The sequence below is a fragment of the Lepidochelys kempii genome, chromosome 9, assembly GCF_965140285.1.
Source record: "Lepidochelys kempii isolate rLepKem1 chromosome 9, rLepKem1.hap1, whole genome shotgun sequence".
In the NCBI taxonomy this organism is placed as follows: Eukaryota; Metazoa; Chordata; order Testudines; family Cheloniidae; genus Lepidochelys; species Lepidochelys kempii.
In genome coordinates this window covers 57,128,178-57,141,313 of record NC_136388.1, presented here as the reverse complement: position 1 = coordinate 57,141,313, position 13,136 = coordinate 57,128,178, and the positions used below count along the sequence as shown (strand labels likewise).

The 13,136-nt window shown below is 42.0% G+C and overlaps 2 protein-coding genes across 18 annotated transcripts in view; one reads left to right on the top strand and one right to left on the bottom strand.

Annotated features, from left to right (window-relative positions):
• The window catches only part of LOC140917504 (SLAIN motif-containing protein-like), a 116,842-nt gene that overhangs the window by 38,671 nt on the left and 65,035 nt on the right, over positions 1 to 13,136 (bottom strand). For 3 of the 10 annotated variants that reach the window (XM_073360532.2, XM_073360535.2, XM_073360539.2), the window contains one exon: positions 10,213 to 11,449. The exons of 6 other annotated variants lie outside the window; for them this stretch is intronic. In XM_073360532.2, coding sequence (XP_073216633.2) covers positions 11,383 to 11,449 — 67 coding nt within the window. In that variant the 3' untranslated portion in view covers positions 10,213 to 11,382. Of the gene's footprint in view, positions 1 to 10,212; positions 11,489 to 13,136 lie in introns of those variants that run through there. One more of the 10 variants, XM_073360534.2, reaches the window with a different exon arrangement.
• VAMP7 (vesicle associated membrane protein 7) overlaps positions 1 to 13,136 on the top strand; it is an 83,875-nt gene that overhangs the window by 53,004 nt on the left and 17,735 nt on the right. For 2 of the 8 annotated variants that reach the window (XM_073360548.2, XM_073360552.2), the window contains 2 exons: positions 1,248 to 1,285; positions 5,390 to 5,408. In XM_073360548.2, the coding sequence (XP_073216649.1) occupies positions 1,248 to 1,285; positions 5,390 to 5,393 (42 nt within the window). In that variant the 3' untranslated portion in view covers positions 5,394 to 5,408. Of the gene's footprint in view, positions 1 to 929; positions 3,292 to 5,389; positions 5,409 to 13,136 lie in introns of those variants that run through there. The other 6 variants (XM_073360545.2, XM_073360550.1, XM_073360544.2 and 3 more) reach the window with 3 other exon arrangements.

Here is a 13,136-nt window from a genome sequence, read left to right as displayed (position 1 = left end):
CTGTTTTTCCATCAAGAAAATTGAAGTGATGATTCCCTGGCTGGCTGCCCACCTGGAAAACTCTTGTCGATTACATTTTCTACCTGCTAGTTCTAGGGCCCAAGAGTTAGGAGGCCAGCTCCTGGGGAGGGAAAGACTTCCTTCAGGCAGGAAGCCAGACATTTCGTTTTGGTTCTCTCAAAATGAAATTCTCTCAATCCATTCCCACAAAAAAAGTTTCATTTTGACTTGTTCCATCCCAAATATGAAGGACCTTTTTCAAAAATGGGAATTTTTTTTATAGGAAGGGATTTCTCTTTTCCAGCCATTTCTAGCCCTGCCCATAACGGTGTGCAGGGGTGATATCCTCTATCTTAATGTATCAGATGAGGACAGGAAGTGTAGCATTCCAGAGGGTGTCCCATCGCCATTCTCTCTAGTTGTATATAGCCCTGTAAGGGAGGGCAGGGACATAGCTGTCTTGTTGACTCTTAAAATCTGAAGCACTGGGTTCACAGTATCTGGGCCCAGTGGAGACTTAAGTTTTAAGGAGTGCCTGTGCCCTCGTTGCTGACTCTTACTTGAAATGGTGTTATGCCTGAGTCATGGCCTCTCCTCCTCCTCCTCAGGTATTTACCCTCAAATGTTCTTGCTCTTAACATCTTTCATCTGAGGACCTCAAGGCATAATTGCAGGTGACATAAGGAGAGCTTTGCACCTGATGGAGCCTTGCATCACTCTGCAGGGACAATAGTGTTATCCCAGTGTTGCAGTTGGGGAAACTGAGGCAGAGTTTCCCCAAGTCGTTGAATGCCGAAGGAGAAGTTGGTGGCAGAGACAGGAATAGTACCCTTGTCTGGGTTTTCAAACCTTGTTCTAAGTACTTGACTGCTACATGCTGAGTGATAGGAAAGATTCTCTATCCATGTGACAGTGCTTTCTTCCTCCAGGTGGTCATCTACATCATTGTGTCAGCTGCCTGCGGGGGGCTTACATGGCCCAGCTGTGTGCAGAAGTAAACAGATGGCCTGTGCTGATCAGCCAAGGATGAGAGCACATGAGTGTGTGCGAAGGAGCAACCCACAAAATAACTTGTCTTTCACTACTGACACATCATTCTTCCATCCTTCCAGGACTTCATACTTCTCTTTGCCTTATCACCCCCAGTGGCCCCAAGTCACTGCCTCAGTGCAGTTTCAGCCTCAACGAAGAGCTGTTTTAAAACTACTTGAAGGGATTTTGTTTTTGTTCTTTTGTCTTAACTGCAGCTTCTCAGCTGGGCAGGCAGTGAGGCTGGCTCCAGAGGGTATGTGCATGCTTCTCTGTGTGTGTATGTACAGCTTTGCACTTTAATGGAAGTGTGCTAAGCAGAGAACAGCATTGCTAGTGCCTCCATCTCTGCATGAGGAGTGGGGCTGGAGAGCTCAAGATGGGTCAATGAAGGTAGGCAGAGTGATGAAAGTCCATTTTGCTGCCACTATATTGGGATCTAATTAACATCTCCTCCCTACATGTTTGGTCCACAAAGTGATGCATTATGTAGGGTTCAATGCTTACTTGTTCAGGGGCCACTAATGCAAACATGGGTTGAGGTCACAAATAGAATGGCACAGTAGATGTTAAGATCCCTCAAAGGCATAGGCCCCTCCTGGAGACACATCTCCCTCTTCAATAATGAACCCTTTTCTCCTTTGGGGAATCTCTTTGGACAGCTGTACAGATGGGGGGGATTGAGTGGGCATGTTGAAATGACTCCTCTTTCACCCCATCTTCTGCTCAGCTCCCCTACTTTGTGACTAAGTTGATAGAGTAAAGATGATGATTGTGATAAACTTGGCTGCTGTTTGTCATTGTGTTAAGTATCGCTTCTGTCCTGTATGTTTAATCGTCCCCCACTCAAAATAAACTTACAGCAAGTGCTTATTACTCAAGATGGAGGAGATGGAATTGGGGTGACGCCTCTTCTCTAGTTTTCAAAGAGGATATGTGTTCTGAGTTCTATGAGGTGCCATGTACTTGCATTTCCATCCTGGTCAGATCCTTCCACGTTAAAGAAACAAACCACTGAAAACAGGTAACTGATGGTTCCTTCCCAGTTCTAAGTCTCACCTTGTGCTGGTCTGAAGGGAAACTCTTATCCAGATATGTATTCTAGATTCTTATCTGTGGTACAAAACACCAACATTAACAACCAAAGGCAGGGGTCCTTGACAAATATACTGCTGTGAGAACCTCACAGGGCCAAAAACAGCCCCACAGAACCTTGTCCAGTGTCTGATGATAGGACAAAAGGTTTATAATCAAAGCTATCTGGATGTCCTTATCTAAGGGTAGCCCTGTATAATTCATCAATAGCGAAATGGGGGTGGCACTGTCCAGTTATATACAGTGCAGATTTGTAAAATAGTGGCTTGAGGTCTGACCTAGGCAGTGTGTAAAAGGCTTGCTCACTCTTTATTGGTAAACTGTTCAATATTTTTTTTGAAAGAGCTGTTTCCTGTGGAGGGGATGGAGACAAAAGCAAATCCTCTGATAAATGAGAACTATGAGGTGGCTTAACACAAATATCAAACTCCTGGGCCCTAGAGTTTCCCACTGCTCAGTCACTGAGAAACTAACTCAACCTCCACCTTCTTAATAATAGATGTGTGGGAGGAAGGGAGAGAGGCTTAATCCTAGTGCTTATTGCAGTGCCCTTAATCAGATGTGATGTACAGAACATCTTTTGCACGCTGGCCTTGAGGAGTTTATCCGAGGCCATTTAGTACTGGGTCCCCGTGAAACGGCACTGAAAACCAAATTGCCACCCCATCACATCCTTTGTACTGCTGCATGTTACACACTGATCTCTCAGTGGGTTCCATTCTGTAACAGTGCTCTAAATTAACATCCATGCATCCTCAGTAGGTCAAAATCTGACCCATGATAGTTGGAAATTGGTAAGTAGTGTCTTCCTGCCATGCAAATAAATATTTGTGAGCCTGTTCAGTCCAACTGGAGATACAAATGAACTTATCACTAAGAATAGAAGCAGTGCTGAGTTTATTGGAAACCCTCAATTGGTGAAATACTCATGGCTCATCTGGGAAGTGCAGGAGATAGGTCATCTCCTTCAAGCATGCACTACTGCCCACAATCAGTGTGCAACTGTGCATGTTTTAAGGATTGATAATGTTACTGTTAACTTCCTATGATTTGTCTGTTTATGTACAAACACTTTTTATATAAATGATTTCCTTGTTTTAAAGAATGCAATGAGGCATTACTGTAAAACAAAATTAACCTGTTTGAATAAATTTACTGTATGTCAAATGACCAGACTTTGTGAAGTTTTGTGAGGGGTAGCTTGGCATTAAATGGCTGCTCCCAACTCATGGTGGAGGAGCACCACTAATCTTAAACTCAGCAGTGTTCTGAAAAGTTATTCTTTAAGACGCTGCGTAACCTAACTTGGTGTGCTTTTGAAATAGGCCAAATTACTAAAAGATACTTTAAATACATCAGCAGTAGTGCTGCCTGTCCTGATTAGACTAATTTAGTTTCTCCTGAGCAGCAAGAAAACTAGTCACTACCCCTGTGTAGACCCTTGCCGATAAAGCATATTTCCAAATCCTCCACATGGGGAAGAGTTTGGTACATACTTAAATCAAGTAGAAAAACAGCTTCAAGAAAGCAGATTAAAACAAATCTGGACCATCTTTTTCTGTTTGTACAGCACCTAGCATAAGGGCTATAATCAGGGTTGTCTATCTGCTTCTGCAATGCACTTTTGTGTAGCCATCCTCAGCATGACAGATGTTGCCCTCAGGAGCTAGACTGGAATAAGCTGTCAGAAGTGAATTTTGTGGAGAACTCAGTAAAAAGCATGCAGAGATTCTTAATATGACTCTAAACCAACCATCCCCTTTTCATGTGCAAGAAGAAAGAGAAGAGACTTAGTCCTTTCTGCTCAATCCCACAGCAAGACACTTCTTGCAGGTGGGAATACAGCTCAAATCTTCAAGTAGAAGTATTCACCAGAGAAAGAAGGAACTGTTGTCAGATTATTCACTGCCTTGCACCTTAGTCATTTAACTCTGATGAAATGAGAGCCATTGTTACACACACTCTGTACAGGTAATAAATAGCTAGATGGTGTAAGGTACCAGAGAATTGGGTCTTGCATATTGGTTGAAAGACATGTTGTCCTTAATGTTGGGAAACTCCATTATGTATCTTGTCTGAACTCTACAGTGAACTTTATTTTGCAGGCTACTCCAATTAAAATGCTAACTCTAGTCCAGGTTGATAAAGTATAGTGTTTTCCTACACATTAAATGTAGCAAATATTGTTAATGGGCTGTTCTAAGTCCAAAACAAAGCCTGTTTACTAGAAAATACATGATTTTTCCCATGCTTAATGCTTGGCTTGATATGAAATGCAAAAATGTCTGTGAGCTATCCCCTTTCATCTTCAAAACATCCTTTGCATAAAACATTCTATTTAATATAACTGATTTAAGCTAAATATCTTGCATGGCCTTCTAGTAGTGGTACTGCTGATTCAGGCAGCTAAAAGAATGCTGCAATAATTGCTTACTGTGGAACTTGCTCTGCAGAAAGAATGTTAAACTGAGTTTTAAATTAGTATTTAAGATATGAACCATTTGGGCTACCACTTAAGATTCCATCAGGAATCCATAACAGATTCAGAACAATTAAGTCACTGAAAAATCAAGTTTAGAATTTACACTTTAAAGGGTGCTTACATTTAAAATGTCCCAAAAAGCCTGTGGGACTCCAGCTCTAAAGGAAAATCCAAGTGCCAACTCTGAAAGCACTGGCTAAACTGACTTTATGCGTGTGTAGCAGGCACTCAATATTTTCTACATGCCTGTACCACCTGTGATTCAACATAGCTAATGCTACCGTTAAAATATCTTGTTTACTACAGTTTACCTTTACGAAGCACCTGCTCAGAGGGAAAGTGTGTGGAACAGTTAGCTAAAAGAAAGTAGTAAAAAAAGCAGCAGCCAGGATTTAAACTCCTCTGCTAGTTTTTTTTTAAATGCAGTGTGCAGCCTTCATCCTAATCTAAGTTTTCTAGCCCAGTTTAATTTTGGTATAGCTAGGCAAGAAGCCTCAATCTCAATGACTAAATACTGATAAGGAACTGTAATATATCTAGTCCTTCCCCAGTGACTGAGCTAGCATGGGGAGAAGGAGCTAGTCATCAGCTGTCAGTCAATAAGTAAAGTACTCAAAGCCAAGTCAGCATTATTCCTTAAACCTCATCTTCAAAATGTTTTCTTACATTAGCTAATGAAACAAAAATAATAGACATGGCAGTTTGATAGTTTACCTTGCCCTGCTAACCTTAAAACAACTGCCTTCAAGAGGAGTAACCATGTGAAAACTACCTTACCACTAGGTAACAGGTGGAAAGACAACACTTAGGAAAGAGACATCCAATCGGAGGTACCTCTTTAAATCTGAACAATTGTGCTCTGAAGCTGGAGTCCTGGAGCAGCTGCCTTAAACAGTGAGCTGCAACCAATACCAAGGATTGCTCATCTTTCATTTTCTACCCTTCAACGTCCCCCTCCACAGCTGAGGGCACGCCAAACAGGCGTAAATGAAGATATTATCAGGTATAGTACAACTAAATTTAGTGTGAGCTTGTGAGAGAAGTATTTCATGATATTGAAGGAGATTAGATTTAATTCCAGCCAGTCCAAGTAGTGTTTGGTGTTTTTCTACAGATTTAGACAGCCCACTTTAAAATGTCCACTGTTTAAAAGTTCTCTAACCAAACAAAACTAGCTTCAGAAACTGAGGGTTGGGTCAGTCCCCGAAGTATTTTAAACTAGTCCTTCAAAGCTTTGCAAGTATAAGTTCTCTCCAACTGCTGTTTATTAAAATCTCATTTCTAGTGCTTCTGTTAATCAAACTAATCTACCAATTCATACCTCCATCTGCTGATGTTGTATGGAAAGTCTTGTCCCTTCTTTAACAACAGTACTTGTAGAATCATAGAATATCAGGGTTGGAAGGGACCTCAGGAGGTCATCTAGTCGAAGCCCCTGCTCAAAGCAGGACCAATCCCCAATTAAATCATTCCAGCCAGGGCTTTGTCAAGCCTGAGCTTAAAACTTCTAAGGAAGGAGATTCCACCACCTCCCTAGGTAATGCATTCTAGTGTTTCACCACCCTCCTAGTGAAAAAGATTTTCCGAAAAACCAACCTAAATCTCCCCCACTGCAACTTGAGACCATTACTCCTTGTTCTGTCATCTGCTACCACTGAGAACAGTCTAGAGCCATCCTCTTTGGAACCCCCTTTCAGGTAGTTGAAAGCAGCTATCAAGTCCCCCCTCATTCTTCTCCTCCATAGACTAAACATCCCCAGTTCCCTCAGCCTCTTCTCATAAGTCATGTTCCCGTCCCCTAATCATTTTTGTTACCCTCCACTTGACTCTCTCCAATTTTTCCACATCCTTCTTGTAGTGTGGGGCCCAAAACTGGACACAGTACTCCAGATGAGGAGTGTCACCAGTGTCGAATAGAGGGGAACGATCACATCCCTCGAGCTGCTGGCAATGCCCCTACTTATACATCCCAAAATGCCATTAGCCTTCTTGGCAACAAGGGCACACTGTTGACTCATATCCAGCTTCTCATCCACTGTAACCCCTAGGTCCTTTTCTGCAGAACTGCTGCCGAGCCATTCGGTCCCTAGTCTATAGCAGTGCATTGGATTCTTCTGTCCTAAGTGCAGGACTCTGCACTTGTCCTTGAACTTCATCAGATTTCTTTTGGCCCAATCCTCCAATTTGTCTAGGTCCCTCTGTATCCTATCCCTACCCTCCAGCATATCTACCTCTCCTCCCATCCTCCAGATCATTTATGAAGATATTGAACAAAACCGGCCTCAGGACCGACCCTTGGGGCACTCCACTTGATACCAGCTGCCAACTAGACATGGAGCCATTGATCACTACCCGTTGAGCCCAACAATCTAGCCAGCTTTCTATCCACCTTATACTCCATTCATCCAGCCCATACTTCAACTTGCTGGCAAGAATACTGTGGGAGACAGTGTTAAAAGCTTTGCTAAAGTCAAGGAACACGTCCACTGCTTTCCCTTCATCCACAGAGCCAGTTATCTCGTCATAGAAGGCAATTAGATTAGTCAGGCATGACTTGCCCTTGGTGAATCCATGCTGACTGTTCCTGATCACTTTCCTCTAAGTGCTTCAGAATTGAGTCCTTGAGGACCTGCTCCATGATTTTTCCAGGGACTGAGGTGAGGCTGACTGGCCTGTAGTTCCCAGGATCCTCCTCCTTCCTTTTTTTAAAGATGGGCACTACATTAGCCTTTTTCCAGTCGTCCAGGACGTCCCCCAATTGCCATAAGTTTTCAAAGATAATGGCCAATGGCTCTGCAATCACATCCGCCAACTGCTTTAGCACTCTCGGCCCCATGGACTTGTGCACAACCAGCTTTTCTAAATAGTCCCGAACCACTTCTTTCTCCAGAGGGTTGGTCACCTCCTCCCCATGCTGTGCTGCCCAGTGCAGTAGTCTGAGAGCTGACCTTGTTCATGAAGATAGAGGCAAAAAAAGCATTGAGTACATTAGCTTTTTCCACATCCTCTGTCACGAGGTTGCCTCCCTCATTCAGTAAGAGGCCCACACTTTCCTTGACTTTCTTCTTGTTGCTAACATACCTGAAGAAACCCTTCTTGTTACTCTTAACATCTCTTGCTAGTTGCACCTCCAGGTGTGATTTGGCCTTGCTGATTTCACTCCTTCGTGCCCAAGCAATATTTTTATACTCCTCTCTGGTCACTTGTCCAATCTTCCACTTCTTGTAAGCTTTTTTGTATTTAAGATCAGCAAGGATTTCACTGTTAAGCCAAGCCAGTCTCCTGCCATATTTACTATTCTTTCTACACCTGGGGATGGTTTGTCCCTGTAACAATAAGGATTCTTTAAAATACAGCCACCTCTCCTGGACTCCTTTCCCCCTTATGTTATTCTCCCAGGGGATCTTGCTCATTAGCTCCCTGAGGGAGTCCAAGTCTGCTTTTCTGAAGTCCAGGGTCCACATTCTGCTGCTTTCCTTTTTTCCTTGTGTCAGGATGCTGAACTTGACCATCTCATAGTCACTGCCTCCCAGGTACCCATCCACTTTTGCTTCCCCTACTAATTCTTCCCGGTTTGTGAGCAGCAGGTCAAGAAGAGCTCTGCCCCTAGTTGGTTCCTCCAGTACTTGTACCAGGAAATTGTCCCCTACATTTTCAAAAACTTCCTGGATTGTCTGTGCACCACTGTATTGCTCTCCCAGCAGATATCAGAGTGATTGAAGTCTCCCATGAAAACCAGGGCGTTCTCCATGTTCTGTATTACTTCAGACTATCAAATGTACTTGCATGCAACTGCCAGTATTTAATAATACAAAGCAACCTAGATTACTTGGTAGCCGGTACAAGCAAACTAAATATTTTAATACATGTAAATAAATACATCTAGGAACAAAGCATGTAGGCCAGTTATGGGAGACTACCTTCGGATGCAATGACCGAAAAAGATTTTGGTGGTCTTGGAGTCATTGTGGATAGCTCTCTGATAACATCCACTCAATGTGCAGCGGCAGTCAAAAAAGCAAACAATGCTGGGAATCATTAGGAAAGGCACAGATAAAACAAAATATCATAATGCTGCTACATAAATCCATGGTACACCCACACTGAATACTGTGTGCAGATGTGGTTGCCCTATCTCAAAAAAGATGTATTGGAAAAGGTACAGAAAAGGGCAACAAAAATTATTAGGGGTATGGAACAGTTTCCATATGAGGAGAGATTAAGACTGGGATTTTCAGATTGGAAAAGAGATGACTATGGGGGGCGGGGGGGTAATGATGATTAGTGTGGAGAAAGTAAATAAGGAGATATTATTTACTCATAACACAACAACTAGAGATCACCAAATGAAATTAATAGGCAGTAGGTTTAAAACCAACAGAAGTATTTCTTCACACACTCACAGCCAACCTGTGGAACTCTTTGCCAGAGGATGGTGTGAAGGCCAAGCCTTTAACAGGGTTCAAAAAATAACTAGATAAATTAATGGAGGATGGGCAGGGATGGTGTTCCTAGCCTGTTTGCCAGAAGGTGGGAATGATTACCTGTTCTGTTCATTCCCTCTGAAGCACCTGGCATTGGCCACTGTCAGAAGACAGGATACTGAGCTAGATAGACCTTTAGTCTGACCCAGTATGTCTGTTCTTAACTGTCTGGCTGTTAACAGCAGAATAGGAGGTCATAGTGCAACACTGCCTAAAAGAGCTGCTGTGATGCATAAATGGGAACCTCAAGTGTGAGTAGGAAGATTCTACCTCTGTATTTGGTGCTGGTGCAACCACTGCTCGAATAGTATGTCCACAATTCAAAAATGATGTTGATTAAACTGGAGAGGATTCACACAAGAATGACCAAAGGATTACAAAACCTGTTTTATAGTGACTGAGCTCCTTATAGTTTAATAAAGAAAAGGTTAAGGAGTGATCTGATTAGTGTACAAGTATTTACAGGGGGAACAAATATTTAAGGCTCTTCAATCTAGCAGAGAAATGTATAACAATCCAATGGCTGGAAGTTGAAGCTCGGCAGATTTGGACTGGAACGAATGTGTACATTTAACAGTGAAAGTTAAATCCAAGGGGTCATGGATTTTTAAAAATAAGATTGGGTGTTTTCCAAAATAATTCTGAGTATATCTTTAGAAAGTTTTATTGCCTGCATTTACAGGTTGTCAGGCTAGATTATCACAATGATCCCTTCTGGCCTTGGAAGCTATGAATATATGCTTCTGCAGTTTATCACAGTCACCTCACCCTGCAATCAGGGTTGATTCCTGCAGAAATAGTAGGAGAGAATGATTCCAGGCCCCCATTTTGTTAACTTTCCCTTACAAATAACTTGGATTCATATGTTTCTCTGAAGTTTTCTAAAATGACATTCCAGTTGATTTAAGGCTTCAGGGTGAGTGTGAATGTATCATCAATTTTAATCTACCTATATGTAATTACTAAATAGAAGCCTGTAATGCAAATAATAGACAGATAGTAAAAGTTTTCTGTAGTGGTTAACCCACGTGTTTCTGAAAATAATTAAGGCTTGAGATCTATGAAAGTGGAGATTTTGTCCCTCTGCCCACTAACTATTTTTATAAAAATAATACCAAAAAGTTCATTAAAGAAGCATTATTTTTATTAAACTACAATATCAAATCACATTGATGGCAGGGAGAACAGCGCTGTGCTCTATTACCAGTGCATATTTCAGAAAATATGATCGAATCAGTGGTCTCCATAGTTTAAAATGGGTCCCTGTCCTCAGCAAACAGATTCCTTCGTATGAAAAAAATGCAGTAGAAAAGCTTTATACAAAACTAATAAAGGGCAACTGTTACCAATTGGGAATGGGTAAAGTAGATCATGGAGAGAATCACTTCAAGTGCAATAGCTTCTCTCCAATATACAAGGGGAGGCCATTCAGTACTGGACTCACCTGTAGTAGTTCAGATTACCAATGTTTGGTATTTCCTTGTGAAGTTATGGAACACAGCAAATACTGAAATGTGATAGATAGTTTTTAAGTAGCACCCATTGAAGTGTGACTGCCTGTTCATAAACCCACACAAATATTGTGTACTACTCCTTCATCTGTGAACTTACACTTGGTGATGCACACACTAATACAAACATCTTTTTGAACTGCACTACTGAGTTATAAAAAGCTGCTTCATCTTCGAGAAGAAACATTCTCTACAGGAACAAGTAAAAAAAAATCTGAATTTCAGGCAAATGTTAGATTACACCAGGTGAATTTAAAAAAAACAAACTCACTCATTTTCTAACATCTATACAGCTATTTCTCTAATATCCAAACCACTGATTTACAACAAAGAAGCACAGTGGGTTGAAATTTCTTGATGGCACAAACATGACCACCTGTGCCCTTCCAAGCAAATTTTCCCATGAACAGATCATACTGAATCTCAGTCACCATCTCTTCCAGCAACACTGCTGGTCTGGTAGAAGTTTGTACTAGAGATACAAAGGCTAGAGTCAACCAGTCTTCATCTGATGCTTTTCAGACTTCAGTAGTATACTCTGAACAGTAGGAACACAGTAAAGAAAAAGTTGTCCATTTCTACCACTAAGAGACCAAGCTCTTGGTAAAATAAATGAAGGCAAGGGGGTCATTTGCATTCAAAAGATGGGGAAAACATACAAGTCAGTCCTATGTGATGAGTCTGGGGCAAGGTGTATTTTAAAATAATGTTCTCATGCCCAGCCAGCTGGGGGTCTGCTTCATACAGATGTTTGGCAGTTTATCAGCTTCTCTGGGTTGGCTTAGTAACACCCATCCTTCCAGGAATCATCAGCAGTTGTCTGACTGGTCTTTGCTGACTGAGGAAATCTATTTTAAAAATACAAAAAAGCCAACACATCAGACAGACTGATGCATTGGGGTACATTTAAAAAAAAGAGCAACAAGAAATGAAATGCTCATTAAAGCATGAGAAACATGCCAGAGAAACATTAGTGCGCCAAGCCTTGAGACTGAATGCTGGTATTTTTGCTTTTACAAAATCCATTTGTTATCACAGAATTTTAGCACCTGCCCTACAGTCATGTCTTAAAGTCCATAGTTCCCTGTTACACTCACACCCATGAATACCAACTATTAAAGGCAGCCCCGTGTTTTAAGGCATGCTAGTGCAAGAGACAGGAAACTGCAGCAGGCTCAGGTAATGTTGAAAAAGGCTTTAAAGTTAGACATAACAGCAGCCATGGTCCATCTAGCCCAATATCCTGTCTTCCAACAGGGGCCAGTACCAGATGCTTCAGAGGGAATGAACAGAACAGGCAATCAAGTGATCCTCCTATCATCCAGACCACTCTCCCTACAAGGTGCATGATAATCAAGGTGGGGGGTGAGAAAACCTGGATTTGTGCTGGAAATGGCCCACCTTGATTATCATGCACATTGTAGGGAGAGTGGTCACTTTTGACAAGCTATTACCAGCAGGAGAGTGAGTTTGTGTGTGTGGTTTTTGGAGGGGGGTGAGGGAGTGAGAGAACCTGGATTTGTGCTGGAAATGACCCACCTTGATTATCATACACATTGTGAAGAGAGTGGTCACTTTGGATGGGCTATTACCAGCAGGAGAGTGAGTTTGTGTGTGGGGGGCGGAGGGTGAGAAAACCTGGATTTGTGCTGGAAATGGCCCAACTTGATGATCACTATAGATAAGCTATTACCAGCAGGACAATGGGGTGGGAGGGGGTATTGTTTCATGGTCTGTGTGTGTATATAATGTCTTCTGCAGTTTCCACGGTATGCATCCGATGAAGTGAGCTGTAGCTCACGAAAGTTCATGCTCAAATAAATTGGTTAGTCTCTAAGGAGCCACAAGTACTCCTTTTCTTTTTGGATTTGAATAGCCTCCTAGTTAATAAGAACAGATTGGTACAAGAAACCAGGAGAGAAGTAAGAAAGTTACCAGTATTGCAGCGCTTGTTTTGAGGGAAAAACTTTGTAGGATTATGAAGGCACTTTAAATGTTAAAGTATTTTTAATGTACGGCCTACATTTAACCTTAGTGTCCCATTAAGCAAGATAAGAAGCTATTTTAAAAATGTGAACTTTCCACTGAGGAGAGAACACATTAGTGATGGCCCCCAGCTGCACCCTTCATCAGGGAAACTGTATGGTCTAGTCAGTGAATAGAACAACTTGGATTCAAGAGATCTGAATTCTCTTCCTTGCTCTGGCCACTGACTCAGTGATGCTCAGCAAATAATTTCACCTCTGCCTGTGAAATGTGTAAATTAAGCTGATCCCAACTCCAACTGAATACTGAAGTCACTATGTCACATCACAAAGTGATTTTCTGCCATCCATAGAATTCTCTCAAGCATTGCTCCCTGCAGTCATAATTAGCAAGGAAAGCTTCTCAGGTTACTAGAATCATAGAATATCAGAGTTCAAAGGGACCTCAGGAGGTCATCTAGTCCAACCCCCTGCTCAAAGCAGGACCAATCCCCAATTTTTGCCCCAGATCCCTAAATGGCCCCTCAAGGATTGACCTCACAACCCTGGT